The sequence below is a fragment of the Molossus molossus genome, unplaced genomic scaffold (assembly GCF_014108415.1).
Source record: "Molossus molossus isolate mMolMol1 unplaced genomic scaffold, mMolMol1.p scaffold_m16_p_8, whole genome shotgun sequence".
In the NCBI taxonomy this organism is placed as follows: domain Eukaryota; kingdom Metazoa; phylum Chordata; class Mammalia; order Chiroptera; family Molossidae; genus Molossus; species Molossus molossus.
The window spans coordinates 14,126,659-14,146,244 of record NW_023425402.1 but is presented as its reverse complement, the minus strand read 5'-3'; the positions used below and the strand labels follow the sequence as shown (position 1 = coordinate 14,146,244).

General features: G+C 53.2%; 1 protein-coding gene and 1 non-coding gene across 2 annotated transcripts; one reads left to right on the top strand and one right to left on the bottom strand.

The window, feature by feature from the left end:
• The first annotated feature begins 198 nt into the window (after positions 1-198).
• CUL7 (cullin 7) lies at positions 199-15,453 on the top strand. Its single transcript, XM_036247963.1, has 26 exons — positions 199-339; positions 1,173-1,760; positions 2,152-2,303; positions 2,440-2,940; positions 3,437-3,575; positions 3,676-3,872; positions 4,161-4,389; positions 5,136-5,370; positions 5,453-5,558; positions 6,951-7,178; positions 7,460-7,550; positions 7,651-7,822; positions 7,991-8,096; positions 8,391-8,486; positions 8,672-8,847; positions 9,185-9,318; positions 9,662-9,844; positions 10,112-10,218; positions 10,305-10,487; positions 12,274-12,434; positions 12,570-12,786; positions 12,896-13,178; positions 14,177-14,319; positions 14,450-14,576; positions 14,658-14,863; positions 15,102-15,453. The coding sequence occupies exons 2-26, from the start codon at positions 1,181-1,183 to the stop codon at positions 15,423-15,425; spliced, it is 5,076 nt and encodes a 1,691-aa protein (XP_036103856.1). The 5' UTR covers positions 199-339; positions 1,173-1,180; the 3' UTR covers positions 15,426-15,453.
• Positions 15,454-18,814: 3,361 nt separating this feature from the next.
• Positions 18,815-18,917, bottom strand: LOC118622049. Its single transcript, XR_004957887.1, has one exon. It is a non-coding gene; the product is annotated as a U6 spliceosomal RNA (small nuclear RNA).
• Positions 18,918-19,586: the final 669 nt, after the last annotated feature.

The window sequence follows — 19,586 nt, the reverse complement described above, 5'->3', positions numbered from 1 at the left end:
GCCCAGATTCTGGGCGGGTGGCAGAGCCCCCAGATCTGGGGGAGTGGCACCATGGGCTGGGACCCGCCCCGCCCCGCCCCGCCCCGCCCCAGCCACTGCAGAGCTGAGCGCTTGGTGGCGGCTGTGGCCTGGCCCCCGTCCTTGCACGCCACGCCCCCTGCCCAAACGCCACGCTTGTCCTGCGGAGGCACGCCCCCTCCCGCCTCTCCACCTCGACCCCCTTGGGGGACCCAGGCCCGGCCCAAATCTCCGCCAGCCAGCGTCGCCGCCATCATCTGCGCTGCGGCCCTAGCTCAGCGAAGGACAGGCCTCGCACCAGGACTCCCATCTACTTCTGAGGTGGCCTGCCCCTACCCCGGGTTTTCCTCCCCCCACTAGCCCACCGAACCTTACTCCTACCTAACCTCGCGTCCCCCTGTTCCACTGTGACTCAGGATTCTGGTTTATCCTGCCCAGCCACTCACCCCCACCTTGTGCGCCCCTTTCCCTCCTCAACCCCTGGCTTCTCAGGTCTGCGACCCTGGTCACCAAGCCTTGCGTCCCTCATGCACCGGGTCTCCTCTGCACTTTGTCCAGTGCTGCTCGTGGGCCCCCTCGGCTTTGCTGCTCCACTGCCTCCAGTCATGGTCCCTGCAGCCCACCAGCCCCTCCTCCGAGCCCATCACGCCTTGCGCCCTGCTCCACCACCAGTTCCGTTTCCTTTGCGACTCACGCTCCTGTGCTTCAAGCATTGGAGCTAGCACCAATTCCCATCACACTCCGGTCTCACTACTCAGCCCCCACGCAACACACCCAGCTCTGGGCTGTACATACTCCCTTCCCAGGGCTGCCTCCACCTATCTCCTAGGGCCTTGGGGTTCCCTTGTAACTCTATGGCTGTCCAGCCTCCACTCCCCTTACCACACTGCTCCAAACCAACCCACTCTAGGCTGCAGGGCCTTAGACCCCCCCTTTTGGCCCCAAATTTTGTGTTCTCTCATAACAAGCACCCCAGTGTTTCTCTACTTAGGCTTGGTCCCACCCAGCCTGCAGCAGGCAACTCCTGGGCCCTGTTTTACCCCACCCAGCCCAACAGCTGGTACCACATGTGCTTCCCCTCTCCTGGATGTCCTTGATTTTCTGACCTCCCCTCTCATTCTCGCTTACCTGTTCCCTTTCCTTGTTTGTCCCAGGTGCCAGGATGGTGGGGGAACTCCGCTACAGGGAATTCAGAGTGCCCTTGGGGCCCGGCCTGCATGCCTATCCTGATGAGCTGATCCGCCAGCGAGTGGGCCACGATGGGCATCCTGAGTACCAGATCCGCTGGCTCATCCTCAGGCGTGGGGAGGACGGGGAAGGGGGCTCTAACCAAGTGGACTGCAAGGCTGAGCACATCCTGCTATGGATGTCCAATGACGAGATCTATGCCAACTGCCACAAGATGCTGGGCGAGGATGGCCAAGTTATCTGGCCTTCCCAGGAGACTGCAGGGGAGGCTGGGACCCTGGACAAATCTGTGCTGGGGGAGATGGAAACCGATGTGAAGTCCCTGATTCAGAGGGCCCTTCGGCAACTGGAGGAGTGTGTGGGCACCATCCCTCCTGCTCCTCTGCTTCACACTGTCCACGTGCTCAGCGCCTATGCCAGCATTGAGCCCCTCACTGGGGTCTTCAAAGACCCAAGGGTCCTGGACTTGCTCATGCACATGTTGAGTAGTCCCGATTATCAGGTTCGCTGGAGCGCAGGCCGGATGATACAAGCCCTGGCCTCCCATGATGCTGGTGAGGAGCTGTGTGGGGAGGGAGAGTAGGAGAGGGGCTGGATCAGTTTAGGGCCTCACAGGATGCTGTAGCAGGAGCCTCTGATCTCATCAGTACATAAGTGATCTGTGGCTTTTTCTCTCAGAGTTGGAAGAAAAGGAGGTGAGGAGGTAGGTGTGGGCACCTCTGCAGAAAGAGGAAAGAAAGACTGAGTCCCCAAGCACCTCATAATTGGCTTTCTAAACAAAGGAAGACGAGACTCTTGCAGGATATATATATGAAGCAAATCGGCAAATGTCATTCCTAGTGTGTGGTGGAAAAAGGGTTGGACTGAGGGAGTAGGGAGTGTTAGGAGAGTTGCCTGGGAAAGTTGAGGCTAGGGAGCAGTTACTGATTGGGATGTGGGTTACAGGGACTCGGACCCAGATCCTTCTGTCACTGAGCCAGCAAGAGGCCATTGAGAAACACCTGGATTTTGACAGCCGTTGTGCTCTTCTGGCTCTGTTTGCACAGGCCACACTCTCTGAACACCCCATGTCTTTCGAGGGCATTCAGCTGCCACAGGTATTCTGTCGGGGGCATTGAGGTGGAGCCATGAAGATCTAGGGACCAGGCCTTTATACCTGTCCGTAGAGGATGGTGTGGAGACAGGGGCTAAAGCTGGGACAAAGTAAACATAAGCCAAAGTTGTGTCCTACAGGTCCCAGGAAGGCTGCTCTTCTCCCTGGTGAAGCATTATTTGCATGTCACCTCCCTCCTGGATCAGCTGAATGACAGTGCTGCAGAACCAGGAGCTCAGAACAGCTCTGCTCCGGAGGAGTTGAGTAGGGAGAAGGGTAGGCTGGAGCTGGAATTCAGCATGGCCATGGGCACCCTGATCTCAGAGCTGGTGCAGGCCATGCGCTGGGACTGGGCCTCAAGCAGACAGGGGCCCTCAGCTCGGTCCTCCTGTTCCATCTTCCAGCCCCAGCTGGCAGATGTAGGCCTAGGGCTACCATCCACTCAGGCCCAGCCCTCCCTCAGGAGGTCAAGGCGGTTTCGCCCTCGCTCTGAGTTCACAAGTGGCAATACCTATGCCTTGTATGTGCGGGATACACTGCAGCCAGGGATGCGAGTGCGGATGCTGGAAGATTACGAGGAGATCAGTGCTGGGGACGAGGGCGAGTTCCGGCAGAGCAACAACGGTGTGCCCCCTGTGCAGGTGAGCCAGCGCGTGGCGGTGGGACACTGTTAGGGATCTTTTTGGGTGGTGCTTAGCTGGGGTTTCCATGCAGGGGCCTCTGGCAGGCCACCCAAGGAGAAAACCCCCAAGGGAATTGAAATGGTCAAAGGGGGACCATTTGGAGAGCTGAGAAAATCTGGGTTTAGGAGGCTATGGGGTCAGGAAAACTCCCAGGAAGAAACTGATATGGCAAGACTTTCCAAAGGTCAGGGTCAAGGAGACAGGGTGTTTGAGGAAGTGTGGGGCATAAGCCATCAAGGATACGTGAGCGGAGAGGGAGAGCCAGTGCCAATAGGGGAAAGCTTCCTGTGTGTGTGTCCTGGTTCTCCCTATACCAGTGTTTTGCTATCTGGAGGTTTTTCCAAACCTGGCTAGGGGTCATCTGAGGGCTATATGTCCTCATCATTGGGCCACAGCCAGTCGTTAAGTGAGCTCTCTATTCCCCTTTCCTCTCTTTTTTTCCCATGTCTTCCAGGTGCTGTGGGAATCAACTGGCCGTACCTATTGGGTACACTGGCACATGCTGGAGATTCTGGGTTTTCAGGAAGACATGGGAGACATGGTTGAGGCTGATGAGTACCAGGGGGCAGTGGTCAGTGGAGCCCAGGGTGTAGGTGAGCCCAAAGAGGAAGTGGAAGTAAGTTTTGAGCACAGGAGCAATGATCTGGCTGGGTAGGCAGTGACATCCTTGTGCCCTATGACCCATTTCCCCAGCCCTGACCTCCTGGCGATGGAAGCCCATGACAGAGCTCTATGCTGTGCCCTACGTGTTGCCTGAGGACGAAGACACAGAGGAGAGTGAACATCTGACTCAGGCTGAGTGGTGGGAGCTCCTCTTCTTCATCAGGAAGCTGGATGGACCTGACCATCAGGAGGTTCTTCAGATCCTCCAGGAGAACCTGAATGAGGAGGTAGAGCTGGCCCAGAGGCACACAGAAGTTGGGGGGCTCCACTGCAGGGGATAGATTGTGATAGAGCATTTGGAAGACTCTGGATGGGATGTGGAAGTTGACAGTGTAAGGGGCTGCAGGGGGGGTGTCTAAAATTGTTCAGAGGTGTTGGCAAGCTGTTTGGGAGGGCCAGCCAGGAGAGATTCAGGATGGAGAAGGCATATGCAGAGACCCCCACCCCTACCAGGTACCCCTGGAGTCTCTGCGCTGGCCGGGCTGCCCGCAGTGAGAGCTTCTCCCCAATGGCAGATTCTGGATGACGAGATCCTGGCTGAGCTGGCCGTGCCCATAGAGTTGGCCCAGGACCTGCTGCTGGCTCTGCCACAGCGACTCGATGACAGTGCCCTCAGGGACCTGCTCAACTGCCGTGTCTACAGGAAATATGTGCCCGAGGCCCTGGCAGGGCAGCTGGCTTACCCATCCCTGCTGGAAGCCCAGGCCCAGCCTCAGGAATCAGCAGATGCAGCCAGAGAAGAAGGTAGGGCACCAAACAGACAGAATGGCTTCTTAGGAGGGCATGAACCCAGGAGAGAGGTCTGTGCTGATTTTTTTTGCAATCCTGTCTGGAAGAGATGGCATCTTGGGGAGAAACAAACTTAGAGATGAGCAATGAATGAGAGAAGCAGACATTGTGCTCCCTCCACAAAATGAAGGAAGATGTAAAGGTAGAAAATTGAGAGCATTTAAAGCCTTAAAAAGTCCACCTTTCACATTTAATTTTTCCTAGTGCAGAGAAAAACAGATTATTGCATGCTTGTAGATACAGGGAAATGCTCTGCTTTTTTTTTTTAATTTTTTTTTTTTGCTTGATTGATTTTAGAGAGAGAGGAAGGGAGAGGGAGAGAGAGATAGAAACATCAATGAGAGAGAACATCGATTGGCCGCCTCCTGCATGCCCCCCACTGGGGACTGGGCCCACAACCTGGGCATGTGCCCTGACAGGAATTGAACTGGTAACCTCTTGGTGCATGGGTCGATGCTCAACCAGTGAGCCACACTGGCCGGGCAATGTTCTGCTTTTTGTAAACAGGAAGCTTCTTTGCAATTTTAAGGATATAAAATATCCTTTTATATTTGTCATGAAGCTGTTTTATAAGTACATTATGAGATCACGAAACCTAACTTTTAGGGAGATTGAGAGTTATAAGAGTTAGGAATCTGTCCTTTTCTGATCCTTTACATCTATAACGGTAGCCAACCCTTGTGACTTCCCTCGTCCTGTAGCAAAAGAATCCCTGACGCAGTGCCCCAGCAGTCCCCTGCGGCATCTGGTGGAGGGTTATGGGCCAGCTGGGAAAATTATCCTGGATCTGGAGCAAGCCCTCAGTTCAGAGGGGACCCAGGAGAGTGAGGTCAAGTCTCTGCTTCTGCTGCAGCGGCAGCCCCAGCCCTTCCTCTTGCTGATGCAGAGCCTCGGCAGTCCAGCGGCCAACAAGGCCCTGCACCTGGCCGTTCTGAGGTGATGGGGTGGTGAGAGGTGGGGTGGGCAGAGGGGTCTCTGAGGCTTGCCACACATCTCTCCTCCCACCTCTGCTCCCCAGAATCCTGATGCGGCTGGTGGACTTCCCTGAGGCGCTGCTGCTCCCCTGGCATGAGGCCATGGACGCCTGCATGGCCTGCCTGCAGTCCCCAGACACTGACCGAGAGGTACCCTTGCCCTGCTCCAGGGGATGCTGAAAGCACACCTCCTGGGTGGGGCTCTGAAGGGCGCAGTGGAGCATTGTGCCCTTGGTTTGGGTTTTGTGGGTTTTTTCTTTTTTGGGGGTTTTGTTTTATAAATTGAATTTAATTTTTTAAAAATAGGTAATATATTTACATAGTTCACAAAGCAAAATGATATAACAAGGTATACACAGAGTTCTCACTCCCACCTGAATCCCTGTTTTCCCAGTGCCCCCACACACATACCACTAAGGAATGGTAACCTCTTGTATTAATTTATATATCCTTCCTGTGTTTCCTTATGCACATATGAACAAACCCAAATGTATGATCTTATTTGCCATGTCCTTTTTAAAAAATTTTTTATTGATTGATTTTAGAGAGAGAAAGAGAAACATTGATTTCTTGTTCCACTTATTCATGCATTCATTGGTTGCTTCTTATATGTGCCCTGACCAGGAATCAAACCCACAACCTGGGTGTAGCAGGATGCCGCTCTAACCAACTGAGCTACCTGGCTAGGGTTCCTTTTTTTTTTTTTTCAATTGATTTGAGAGAGAGCAAGGAAGGTAGAGAGAAAGAGAAATATCAATTTGTTCCACTCATTTATGCATTTGTTGGTTGATTCTTGTATGTGCCTTGACTGGGGATCAAACCCACAACCTTAGCTTATCAGGACAACACTCTTACCAACTGAGCTACCCAGCTAGGGCACCTTCTCCATTTTTACACAAAAGTTTATGTGTGTATTACATTAAGACCTTCAGTGGCTCCCATTTGGGTGAACCTGTGGGGGATAAGCAAATAAAGGAGGCAGAAGGGACCGTCACCTCCCAGAGTCCCCTGCCACAAAGACGTCCTGGACACGGAAGGTTTGGTAAGGGGTTAGAACTAGGGCCATGGTGGCAGTGGCTGTCTATAGTATACACCTTTGGCTATCATCCAGATTTCAGTTTCCAAGGTGGACTTACTGTGTGCACACACGCATCTGGTCCCTCTCGGCCCCCTCCCTGCCAGCAGGTGTCTGCTTAGTGCCTGAGGATCTCAAAATGTAGCCCCACAGTTGGTTCTTGGGACAGCTGGGCCTAAAAAGAAACAAACTAGGGTGCTCTCTGCACCTATTGCAAACATACTCAGCAGTCGAGAACACCAGGGGGGGCAGGGCATCTTCTGTCTTTTTTATTTCAGTTTGTCTTTAGTTCTCTCATTCCATCCAGCCCTCATGTCCTCCACATCCCTGTCTCTGTTTCCTCACTCTGTCTTGTTCACTGCAGTAGCCCCAGCACCCAGCCACAGTGGGTGTGTAGTAAACACTGCTGCAGATGCCCTTGTGGCCTGTGCCTTGTCCCCTTCATTCACCTCCCGTGGCGCCCCCAGGTGCTCCAGGAACTGATCTCCTTCCTGCACCAACTGGCCTCAGTGAGCAGGGACTATGCCGTGGTGCTGAATCAGCTGGGAGCCCGAGATGCCATCTCCAAGGCCCTGGAAAAGCACCTGGGGAAGCTGGATCTGGCTCAGGAGCTGCGGGACATGGTGTTCAAGTGTGAGAAGCATGCCCACCTCTACAGGAAACTCACCACCAACATCTTGGGAGGCTGTATCCAGGTCAGGAGGAAGGACAAGGGAAGCTTGTGGGTCCACAGCTGGGTAAGAACATGAAACCCGAGCAGTGGAAGGCAGTGGGTGTGCCTCTGAGGCTAGAAAAGGCAGGTGAGTCTAGTAAACCTGGGGGCAGCTGTTCTCTGTGCCTCTGCCCCACCTGGACTTACTCTGCCAGTGTTATGGAGGAAGCCCCTTTGCTGCTGGGTCTTTCTCCATACCTGTTTCTGTGTTTCTCTGTCCCTCCCTCCTCCTTGTGCCCCTTCTCTCTCATGTTCCGGCTGCAGATGGTGCTGGGCCAGATCGAAGATCATAGACGATCCCACCGACCCATCAACATCCCCTTCTTTGACGTGTTCCTCAGATATCTGTGCCAGGGTTTGTGCCTGTCTCCACACTACTCCATGTCCCCACACCTACTTCTGTTTTCACTCCACACCTACCAGGCTGTGACTGTCACCCCTTCCCACTGCTCCAGGCTCCAGTGTGGAAGTGAAGGAGGATAAGTGCTGGGAGAAGATGGAGGTGTCCTCCAACCCACACCGGGCCAACAAGCTGACGGACCGCAACCCCAAGACCTACTGGGAGTCCAACGGCAGCACCGGCTCCCACTACATCACCGTGCACATGCACCAGGGCGTCCTCATCAGGTGACATCTCCATGCATGTGCTTGGCCACACCTACACTTTCTCATGATTTCCTTGTTTGGCTTTGGGGAAGCACCACCCCCATGAACGTGACCAAAGGGTCCCCTCGGCTCTGTCTACAAGGATATGACTGGTTCCAGTTCCAATTGGCTCCTCTTCCCTGCTCCCAGGCAGCTGACTCTGCTGGTGGCTGGTGAAGACTCGAGCTACATGCCGGCCAGGGTGGTGGTGTTTGGGGGCGACAGCACCAGCTCTCTTAACACAGAACTCAACTCGGTAGGGGACCCCTGTGTCATTAGACTACCCCTCACAGGATCAACCCTCCTGCCCAGACTCCTACATTCTTCCCTGTCTTGCCCCCCATAGAAAGTAGAGTCCTTTATCCCCTAGCCTATGTGATGGCATCAAGCCCTGCACAGTGAGGGTGACATTAGCACCCTTTCATCAGGACCCCACACATCCCAGGGCTGGGGAACAGAGGGACACAGAAAGGGGACAGGAACAGACTCAGTGCTCTCAGCACTCTCATTCACACAGGTGGAGGTGACAGCCCTCTCTGCCCTCCCGCAGGTCAATGTGATGCCATCCGCCAGCAGAGTGATCCTCCTGGAGAATCTGAACCGCTCCTGGCCCATTATCCAGATCCGCATAAAACGCTGCCAGCAGGTCGAGCAGGGGTGTGGGGTGTGGCTCCCAGGCATGGGGCTCTGCACCCTGTAGCTGTTGTAGATCTTTGGCCAGAGCGCCAACCTGGGCTGTGGGCAGCTCCAGGAGTGAAGCATGAGGGTGTGGCTGACTCCAGCCCACCCCGAGGAACTGCACCAGGTGAAACAGGCCCGTGCACCTTGCAGGGCGGCATTGACACGCGCATTCGGGGGTTGGAGGTCCTGGGCCCCAAGCCTACGTTCTGGCCAGTGTTCCGGGAGCAGCTGTGTCGTCACACACGCCTCTTCTACATGGTTCGGGCGCAGGCCTGGAGCCAGGACATAGCAGAGGACCGCAGGAGCCTCCTGCACCTGAGTTCTAGGTGTGTGCAAGTGTGTGTGTGTGCCTGTGTGTGCACAAAAGGTGAGACTGTTGCAGGTGGCTGCTGGGCAGGTTCTGTGGAGGGCATAAGAGAGTTAACATGCTTGGGGAGGGGCTGGAGTGTTCCACAATTTGGAGAGGGAAGGAAAGAACAAAGACGAGATTTCTCTGGTGGGCTGGGAGTGGGATGTGCCCGTTAACGTTAGGGGAATTGTCAGGTACCGAGTGGGGATTTGGTCTGGTTACTGGAGGTGAGCTGGCAATCTTAGTCTGGGTGGACACTGTGGTCACTTATGCCTCGAGCCCCTGACACATTCCTCCTCCATCCTCTTCCCTAGACTCAATGGGGCTCTGCGCCAGGAGCAGAATTTTGCTGATCGCTTCCTCCCTGATGACGAGGCTGCCCAAGCGCTGGGCAAGACCTGCTGGGAGGCCCTGGTCAGCCCCCTGGTGCAGAACATCACCTCCCCCGGTAACTGTCTGACCCCCAGCCTCTTTATCATCCCATTTTTGGCCCCACTAACTGGCCTCTTGCTCTGCCCTAGAGCCACCTGGTTTATGCTCTTGGCCCTTTGGGGACGTGTGTGTTTGTTTGGGGACATGTGCATCAGTGCCCCTCTTCTCACAGCCCAGGGGCCACCTCCTTTCCCATGTCTTTCAGGTGCCAGCCGACACCATAAGGTTAGGAGGAGCCTTGCTACCTCCCTTCCCTGTATCATCCCATTAGTTGCTCTTTCTCCATACTCCAGCCCAGCCAGCCTCTCCCACTGCCCGGGAGACATGCCCTCCCTTGGCCCCTTTTTCCTGACCTCTAGATGAGGATGGCATCAGCCCTCTGGGCTGGCTGCTGGACCAGTACCTGGAGTGTCGGGAGGCTGCCCACAACCCTCAGAGCCGTGCAGCAGCTTTCTCCTCGAGGGTGCGTCGCCTTACCCACCTGCTGGTGCACGTGGAGCCCTGTGAGGTGCCCACTGTGGTGGTAGCCGATCCTCGGCCCAGTGAGTACCTGGGATTCAGACAGGAGCTCAGTTAGGGACATTGCCTTGTGTGTCCCCACTCACATACTGTGGCTTCTGCCCCCTCTCACCCTACCCCTCCCTATGTGCTCAGCCTATTCATCTTCCAAGTGTGTGTCACCCCCACTCAAGAGCATCATTTGGGGTGGCAACATGTCAGGAAAGGCCCCAGAACTCAGCCTTGAATGGGGACCCAGGAGCTGAAGGGCTGCCCCTACCTCACCTTTGCCCCTCCCTCTGTCTCCACAGAGGGCAGAAACAGAAGCCACGACTGGAGTTCCCTGGCTACCCGGGGGCTTCCCAGCAGCATCATGAAAAACCTCACCCGCTGTTGGCAGGCAGTGGTGGAGGAGCAGGTGGGCAGGGGCGGGTGCAGGGAGGGAGGGTATTCCTGCAGTGGTGTGTTGGGTTGCCTTCTCACGCTGCTTCCCCTTCCCCACAGGTGAACAGTTTTCTGACCTCACACTGGCGGGATGATGACTTTGTGCCACGCTACTGTGAGCAGTTTAGTAATCTGCAGAAGTCGAGCTCTGAGCTGTTTGGACCACGGGCAGCCTTCTTGTTGGCGCTGCGGAATGGTTGTGCTGGGGCCTTGCTGAAGCTCCCTTTTCTCAAAGCTGCCCACGTAAGCCTCCCACCCTCACCGTAGTCCTGGGCCTCGTCCCACAAACTCTCCCTTCCCCACCTCCTCAAAATGGCCCATCCTTCCAGTCCCATTCAACAAGCAACATGTATTGGTATATAACCATGTTATCAAAAAATCAAAGAAAAGCCCTGGCTAGTGTGGCTCAATTGGTTGGAGCGTCATTGCATAGACCAAAAGGTCGTGGGTTCAATTTCTGGTCGGGGCATATACCCACGTTATGGATTTGATCTCTGGTCGGGGAGCATGCGGAAGGCAACTGGTTGATGTGTCTCTCTCTTCCCCGTATTCTTCTCTCTTAAATCAATAAACGTATTTTTAATTTTTTCTTTATTGATATTAGAGAGAGAGAGGAAGTGAGAGGGAGAGAGAGAAGTAGAAACATCGATGAGAGAGAACATCGATTGGCCACCTTCTGCATGCCCCCCAATGGGGATCGGGCCCACAACCTGGGCATGTGCCCTGACCGGGAACCAAACCGGTGACCTCTTGGGGCATGGGTTGACGCTCAACCACTGAGCCACACTGACCGGGCAATATTTTTTTTATTTTTTATTTTTTTTATTTTTATTTTTTTTTATCCTCACCCGAGGATATTTTTCCATTTTTTGTACAGATAGCGTGGGAGGGAGAGAGAGGAAGGGAGAGAGAGAGAGAGAAACATCGATGTGAAGGGACACATCGAGTGGCTGCCACCCGCACGACCAACCAGGGCCGGGGACAAACTGCAACTGAAGTACGTGCCCTTAGCGGGAACCGAACCCGGGTCTCTCCGGACCGCAGGCCGACGCTCTAACCACTGAGCAAAACTGGCCAGGGCCGGGCAATATTTTTTTTAATTCAAAAAGAAAAATAGTGACCTGTAGCATGCTGTTCTAATATATCTTGATATATTTTCTCCTATTTGAATGCATGCTCTAACAATTTACTCATGAGTAGCTCAACTGCTTTATCCTGTTTTCCTTGATCATTGCATTAAAAGCCTCTTCCAGTATTGCTATTTGCCTTCATATTTTCTTTGTGCATAAATTCCATCTAATGGGTATACTATAATTTACTCCTCCATTCCCATTATTCCATAAATATTGAACAAGCACTTAAAATGTGTTAGGCACTGTGATAAGAGTTGAAGATTGCCCTGGCTGGTGTAGTTCAGACACAGAGTTAAGCAAATGATAAAGAATAAAATGTGACAAGCTCCCTGGTAAGCAGAGAATGGTGGAGTGGGAGCATGAGGCAGAAGCTGCCTCCGATTGTTCTGTGTCATGAATAAGGCTGCAATGTGACCATCTTTGTTCACATAGCTTATTTCCTCATATTAAATTATTGATGTTAGTCCTGGCAGGTGTGACATCATCTTGTGCATGGAAAGATTACCAGTTCTATTCCTGGTTAGGGCACATGCCCAGGTTATGGGCTCGATCTCCAGTAGGGGATGTGCAGGAGACAGCTGATGAGTGTTTCGCTCTCACATTAATGTTTCTTTCTCTCTCCCTCTCGCTTCCTCTCTAAAACTCGATAAAAAATACTTTAAAAAATAAATTTTTCTCATTAGTTTGACTTTTAGACATGCTTGACACGAAAAAACACTTCATATTAATATTGATTGTTAACATTGATTTGCACAATTGTTAATAACTTTATAAAAGTTTTATGAAAGTGTTGACCAATTTATGAAGCTTTGAGCCATTCCTGTCTACTGTGTCAGACCCTCTTCACTGCTCCCACTCACCACTCATGGTTTTCCTGTGCTCCTCGCACTGCCCAGGTGAGCGAGCAGTTTGCCCGGCACATTGACCAGCGGATCCAGGGCAGCCGGATTGGTGGGGCCCGGGGGATGGAGATGCTGGCGCAATTGCAGCGATGCCTAGAAACCGTTCTGATTTTCTCCGGCCTGGAAGTAGCCACCACCCTTGAGCATTACTACCAGTGAGTGTGGACCTAGGGAGTGGGAGGTAGGGGGAGGCAGATGACAGGGGCAGGGCTAGCTTGCAGGTCCTACCTGGAGGCTAAGCCATGCCACATGCCTACACTGAGGCCAGGCCTGGATTGTGTGTGCTGCAGGCACTACATGGCGGACCGTCTCCTGAGCCTGGGCTCCAGCTGGCTGGAGGGGGCCGTGTTGGAGCAGATCGGTTCGTGCTTCCCCAACCGCCTCCCCCAGCAGATGCTGCAGAGCCTGAGTACCTCCGAGGAGCTGCAGCGCCAGTTCCATGTCTACCAGCTCCAGCAGCTCGATCAGGAACTCCTGAGGCTGGAGGACACAGAGAAGAAAATACAGGTGGGTGCCAGGGAAGGGATTAGCAAATGGGAGAACAGGAAAGAAGGGCAGCATGGAGCAGAACAGAGGAGGCCCACTGGCTTTTGGGAACCCTGTGTTCCTTCTTCAGGTGGGCCATGAGGCCAGGGGCAAGGAGCATGAGAGAGAACGCAAAGAGGAAGCCGAGGAAGCTGGGGCAGCAGCAGCTGCAGATGTGGCAGAAGAGGGGGAGGGAGAGGAGGAGGAGAACGAGGACCTCTACTATGAAGGGGCAATACCGGAAGTGTCTGTGCTAGTCTTGTCATCACGTTGCTGGCCCATTGACTCCATCTGCCACACACTGAACCCCAGAACCTGCCTGCCATCCTACCTGAGGGGCACTTTGAATCGATACTCCAACTTCTACAATAAGAGTGAGGAGCAGAGCAAAAGGAACTGGGGGCTGGGAAGAGGTTGGGATTCTGAGGAAGCTGGGGTTGGGGTGGATCCTGAGGTTGGGATCTTTGATGGGGTGGATCTGAGGAGAAAGGGTAAGAATTTAGGCTTGGGGTGGAGGGTGGGGCCATCAGGCACCAGATCGCCAGACTATTGCTTTTTCTGTCCTTAAAATAAGACCCTGGACTCTCTTTGTGGGTGGTGAGGAGGATGGAGGCAGGAGGCACCTGAAGCCACCAGAAAGGGCTCTGTCTCCCTCAGTGTAGGTGTCTGGCTCCTGGTTGGTCACTGTAACCTCAGCTCCCCACGGCAGGGCTGATCCTGAGCTAGGCAGCCACAAAGGAGGGGAAGAGAATCGGACCTACCCGTGGAGTTCCAGACTAATGGAGGAGACCTTGTCTTCTCTCTCAGGGATACTCCAGCTGAGGAAGAGCCCCTGTCCTTCCTTCCTTTATGGTTTTGTCTCCCTAAAAACTGGGAAACTCGCCCTGGCCGGTTTGGCTCAGCGGTTAGAGCATCGGCCTGCACTCCAGAGAGACCCGGGTTCGGTTCCCGCTAAGGGCATGTACCTCAGTTGCGGTTTGTCCCCGGCTCTGGCTGGGTCATGCGGGTGGCAGCCACTCGTGTCCCTTTCACGTCGATGTTTCTCTCTCTCTCTCTCTCTTCCTCTCTCTCCCTCCCGCTCTATCTGAACAAAAAATGGAAAAATGTCCTCAGGTGAGGATTAAAAAAAAAATGGGGAACACTCAAAGGCACTAATCAGAGCCTGCCTGGTACAGAGCTATGCACATGGTTGGCTCCCAGATGCCTGGGAGGCAGCAGAGAAGGCTGAGCTCTGGCAGGCTCAGGCCAGGAACCAGTGTCCTCAAATGCTGGGGCTAGTGGGGCCGAAGCTCAACCAGTGGAGTGTCCTCACCAGCCCGACTCCCTCCTTTCCCTGCTCTTCGTCTCCCTCCTCCTCCCTGATCCCTCTCAGGTCAGAGCTACCCTGCCCTGGAGCAGGGCCCACGGCGGCTGCAGTGGACGTGGCTGGGCCGGGCTGAGCTGCAGTTTGGGGACCAGACCCTGCATGTATCCACCGTGCAGATGTGGCTGCTGCTGTATCTCAACGACCTGAAGGTGGCCCAGCTGTCTGTTCCTCCCTTCTCTCTCCCCTTTCTTCCTAAACTTTTACTTCTGTCCTCCTTCCCTCCACCCTCTCTGCTCCGCCCCTTGGGGAAGCCCTGAATGTTCCCTCCCCTTCTCTAAGGCAGTCTCTGTGGAGAGTCTGCGGGCACTCTCGGGGCTCTCTGCAGACATGCTGAACCAGGCGATCGGGCTTCTCACCTCTTCAAGAGGCCCCCTGGACCTTCACGAGCAAAAGGATGTCCCAGGAGGTATGTACTCATGGCAGGGGGGCCTGAGCCCCACCAGCCTGGTCAGGGGTTGCCCATCAAGTTGACGAGTGCTCATTTCAGGTGTGCTCAAGGTTCGAGATGACAGCGAGGAGCCCAGGCCAAGGAGGGGCAACGTGTGGCTCCTCCCACCTCAGACTTACCTGAAAGTTGAGGGTGAAGAGGGTAGGAGCCTGGAGAAGAGACGAAACCTTCTGAACTGCCTCATTCTCCGTGTCCTCAAGGCCCATGGAGATGAGGGGCTGCACATTGACCAGCTCGTCTGCCTGGTGGGTGGGGGTGGGCAGTAGGTGAGGACGCTTGGGGTCGGGGGCGCAGTCCACAGAGGGAGGTGGATCCGCATCTGAAGCCTTGTTTACTGTGGTGCCTGTAGGTGTGAGGATTGAGGTTGGGGTGCACCTGGTGTCCTTAGAGCTTACTGGCCTGGTAGTTTGTGCTTGGAGTGGAAGCTAGATGGGTGAGCAGGGTGTCTCTGACCTATTGTTCCCCCTTCCTTCTCCGTACCAGGTGCTGGAGGCTTGGCAGAAGGGCCCATGTCCTCCCAGGAGTTTGGTCAGTGGCCTTGGCAGGGGGTCTGCCTGCAGCAGCACTGATGTCCTGTCCTGCATCTTGCACCTCTTAAGCAAGGGCACAGTGAGACGCCACGATGACCGGCCCCAGATGCTGTCTTATGCAGTCCCTGTGACTGTGATGGAGCCTCACACTGAGTCCCTGAACCCGGGCTCCTCAGGCCCCAACCCACCCCTCACCTTCCACACCCTGCAGATTCGATCTCGGGGTGTGCCCTATGCCTCCTGCACCGTCACCCAGAGCTTCTCCACCTTTCGGTAGCCCTGCAGATGGGATCAGGGCCAGGCAAGGCTGGGGCTTTCTGCAGAAATAAAATGCAGGAGTTGGAGTATGTGGCCTGTGTGGTGACTGCTAGGCATCTGGCAGGGGCAGGAGGGCGGCTTTGCTGTCTAAAGGGAAGAAGAGCTCTCTGGTGTCGAGGCTCTCATGCCCCGCCAGGAGTCACTCCTAGGGTGAGGATGACAGTGTGGGGACAAAGGTGGAGGGAACAGGGTGTAACTTAGCACCCGCCTCTCGCAAGAGATTAAGTGGACAGATGGGTCTCCACCCCTCTCAGAGGGTATGTGGTCAAAATTGCTTTCACCTGGCAGGCTGGAGCCACAAGCCCATCTTGCCACACACTGGATGGCATGTAACTTGGGCAGATTATCAAGCAGGACTCCATTTTCCCTCTTTGTGGAATTGGACCAGTCACTGTGGGATTCTGACGAGCACCAGGTGCGGGAGTGTTTGACATGGTGAAGACTTTGCCTGTGGCCACTACACCAAGCAGTGAGTGCACCTTCCCTGGGTAAGGCAGACAAAGTGAAGGTGAGATCAAAGACCCTTGCAGGCACCCAGGAGCCTGAATGTGTGCCCTGGGTTGGAAGCAGATCTAGATGGACCTGCACCTCCCACGAGCTCCTCTTCATGCAGAGCTGCCCACTGTCACCAAAGCCAGATGCCAACTAGCCCCATAGGCAGGCCTGTGCTGCTGTGATTGGCTCTGCTGGTACCACCCACAGTGAGGCAGGGTGGGTCAGGCTAGGAGACCCAGTGCCAGGGTTGGGACTCTGCCTCTTGGCAGGCCCATTAGTGGGGAGAGGAGTGACCAAGGCATCCTGAGTCCATGTTTTTTGCAGCCAGAAAGTGACTAGAAAAAAGCTACAAAAGAAAGGAATTGTTGCCCTGGCTGGTTTGGCTCAGCAGTTAGAGCATCAGCCTGCGGACCAATGAGTCACAGGTTCAATTCCAGTCAAGGGCAGGTACCTCAGTTGCGGTCCATCCCCAGCCCTGGTTGGGTCGTGTGGGAGGCAACCAATTGATGCAGCTCTATCACATCGATGTTTGTCTCTATCTCTCCCTCCCTCCCACTCTGATAATTAGAAAAATATCCTCGGGTGAGGAATAAAAAAGAAAAAAAAAAAAGGAGTTGGGTGAAGGGGTAAGTCAGGTGATTAGAGAGGGCACAGCAGTCAGACAAAGAGAAATGGGGATTTAGAATAGAATCTGTAAGGGAAAAGAGGTCAGGGCTTGGGAGAATCGGGGTCCATGACAAGGCAACAAACCAGAGGACTAACAGGGTGGACACAGAAGGCTTGTACTTGCTTTGCCCTGCAGTAGGGTGGCCCCGTGTGCTGTCTGTTGGTGGTTCTGAGTAGAACCATCCTGTTGGTCCACCCAGTTCCATGAGGCAGAAGACTCGGGCTATAGTGGGCCACCTCCATGCCAGAGATCATGGCCTACTCTCTTGTATTGGTCCAGGCCATGCCCATTCTTAAGGTAGTCTTTAGAGCCCAGAGCTTTTTGCCCTTTTCATGCCCTTTATGAGCCTATCCTTCCCCACCAGAAACCCAGAGAGCCTCCTGGGCTCTAATAGCCAGGCCAGCATGCACTGCAATTATGGAACAAAATGGGTCTTTCTCCACCCCTGTGCTCCTGCTGCCCCCTGGGCTCCTGTGTGGGCCGAGCTCCACACCACTAGTCTTCCTCACTGCACTCCTTCAACCCCTGTTCATCCTCAGTCACCCTGCCCCTCAGTCTCCCAGGGACTTACCTGCTCATCTGCAATGGATAAGTCTCCAGCAATTCTTAAGGGAAGAACACACTATCTGTGTCCTCAAAATTTTGCATGTTCTCATCTGCAGCCCAGCTTCTGTGTTGCCCACTGTCCTTAGCACACACTCTAACCCCATCCCCAGACTCTGGCCTGGTTGATTTGCCCAAGTTCAGCCATCCAGTGAGCAGTCTAGACTTTGCCCTTCTCTCGCCAGCACCAATGAAGACCTGAGGCTTTGTCTGCTGTCAGGACTTTCCATCCCTGAGGACAAACCTTGAAAGTTTGCTACCCTGACCTCCTGTCTATCCCCACAGCCTCAGTTCCTTATATCCCTACAGCTGGTTTGTACACTAAGAACCTCATATTGATTCCATTTATATGAAATGTCCCAAATTAAAGACAAAGTGGTTTAGTGGTTGCCTAGAGCTGGGGGAACTGGGAAGGAATTGGAAGTGACAGAAGGTATGGGGTTTCTTTAGGGGGTGTTGAAAATGTTACAAAGTTGATTGTGTCAGTGATGATTGCATGATTCTGTGAATATACTAAAAACTATTGAATTGTACTTTTTTTTTTATCCTCACCTGAGGACATTTTTGCATTTATTTTCAGATAGAATGGGAGGGAGGGAGGAAGAGAGAGAAAGAAACATTGATGTGAGAGACACATCAACTGGTTGCCACCCGCACGACCACAGCCTGGGTTGGGGACAAACTGCCTCCAAGGTATGTGCCCTTGGCAGGAACCGAACCCGGGACTCTGGTCCACGGGCCGATGCTCTAACCTCTGAGCCAAACTGGCTAGGGCGAATTGTACATTTTTAGGACGTTTTTCCATTTTTTGTTCAGATAGAGTGGGGAGGGAGAGAGAGAGAGAGAGAGAAACATCAACGTGAAAGGGACACATTGAGTGGTTACCACCCGCACGACCCAACCAGGGCTGGAGACAAACTGCAACCGAGGCACATGCCCTTAACGGGAACTGAACTCGGGTCTCTCTGGACCACAGGCCACTGAGCCAAACTGGCCAGGGCTGAATTGTACATTTTTAAATGGGTAAATTGTATGGTATATGTGAATTGTATCTCATTAAGTCTGTTACCAATAAAAAACAGAACAAATGGAAAAACACCCACCCAAACAAATGCATAGCTGAAGTTCAGTGCTCTTTCCACTGTCTCCTCTGCAACCTTGAAGGGAAAAGGAGCAACTTGAAGGCTTGGGGAGCCCATACAAACTTGTAGTGGACATAGGTTTTCTTGACAACCCTTCATCTGAACCCTCTTCTCATGCTTGGAAATTCTCTATCATTAATCTAGATGTAAGATAGACCCCACCTCCTACCATATAAAAGATCAGATACTTGCTTTCCCAACATCCCCTTGCAGCCATGGGACCAAGGCTTGGCTAATCAGTTGTCTCTGCCAGGAATTTCTTTAGAAAGTGGGGAGTACTTTTGGTGGCAGCAGACATCTTCACAACACTGGTCTCAAGGTAGAATTTAGAGTGCTTTTCACTGCTCAGCCCCCCTTCCCTGCACACACACACACTTTTTTTTTAACAAAAACACGAGAACAAATCCATTTTATTTACTTTTCAATAAATTTACATACTTAAAAAATATGGAACGCTTCATGAATTTGCATGTCATCCTTGCGCAGGGGCCATGCTAATCTCTGTATCGTTCCAATTTTAGTATACGTGTGCCGAAGGGAGCACCACACACACTTTTTTGAGCTCCTCTCCAACCTCCTCAGTTTCTGTGAGCCTAATAGTTCAATGGTCTTTTTCTGCTTTTATGGGCCAAAATCTGTTCTTTGGCTTTAAAGTAGTATTGGCACGAGTCATGGGGACCCTACAACACTAGATCCCTCACTCCCTCTGGGCAAGGCAAACATCCTGATAGCTACAGCCCTCTGCTACAGCCGCCAGGGGCAGACCACTGTATGCTTCACCTCACATTTCGGCATCAGAATACCTTTTACCTCATCCTAGAAGCATCAAGCAAACAATAGACCTCCTAGTTTCTGATTCTGCCTCTCTTCCTTTTCATTATTTTTACATGTTAGTCTTCCTAGTGTCCTGTTAATGTCTTATGATTTACCTAATATTTTTTTCCAATCCTGCTTGGAATTTCCTGACCTTCCCAATTCTTAGGGTTTATAAATGTCAATTTGAGAAAACTCTCAGCCTCTTTAGAAATCTTCACCCCTTCTGGCCCTGACCAGTTTGGCCCAGCAGTTAAGAGTGTTAGCCCACAGACCAAAGAGCCATGCGTTCAATTCCAATCAAGGGCACATACCTCAGTTATGGTTCAGTCCCTGACCCTGGTCAAGGTCATGCAGGGGGGGAAAGGTGATCATTTAAAGAGTGAACCAATCCCTCAAC

Bases quoted from the DNA above. Each gene is read 5' to 3' on its own strand.
- CUL7 (XM_036247963.1), top strand. From the start codon at position 1,181: ATGGTGGGGGAACTCCGCTACAGGGAATTCAGAGTGCCCTTGGGGCCC. The intron at 12,435-12,569 runs GTGAGTGTGGAC...TGTGTGCTGCAG, and splicing joins ACCCTTGAGCATTACTACCA to GCACTACATGGCGGACCGTC. The intron at 14,577-14,657 runs GTATGTACTCAT...TGCTCATTTCAG, and splicing joins GCAAAAGGATGTCCCAGGAG to GTGTGCTCAAGGTTCGAGAT.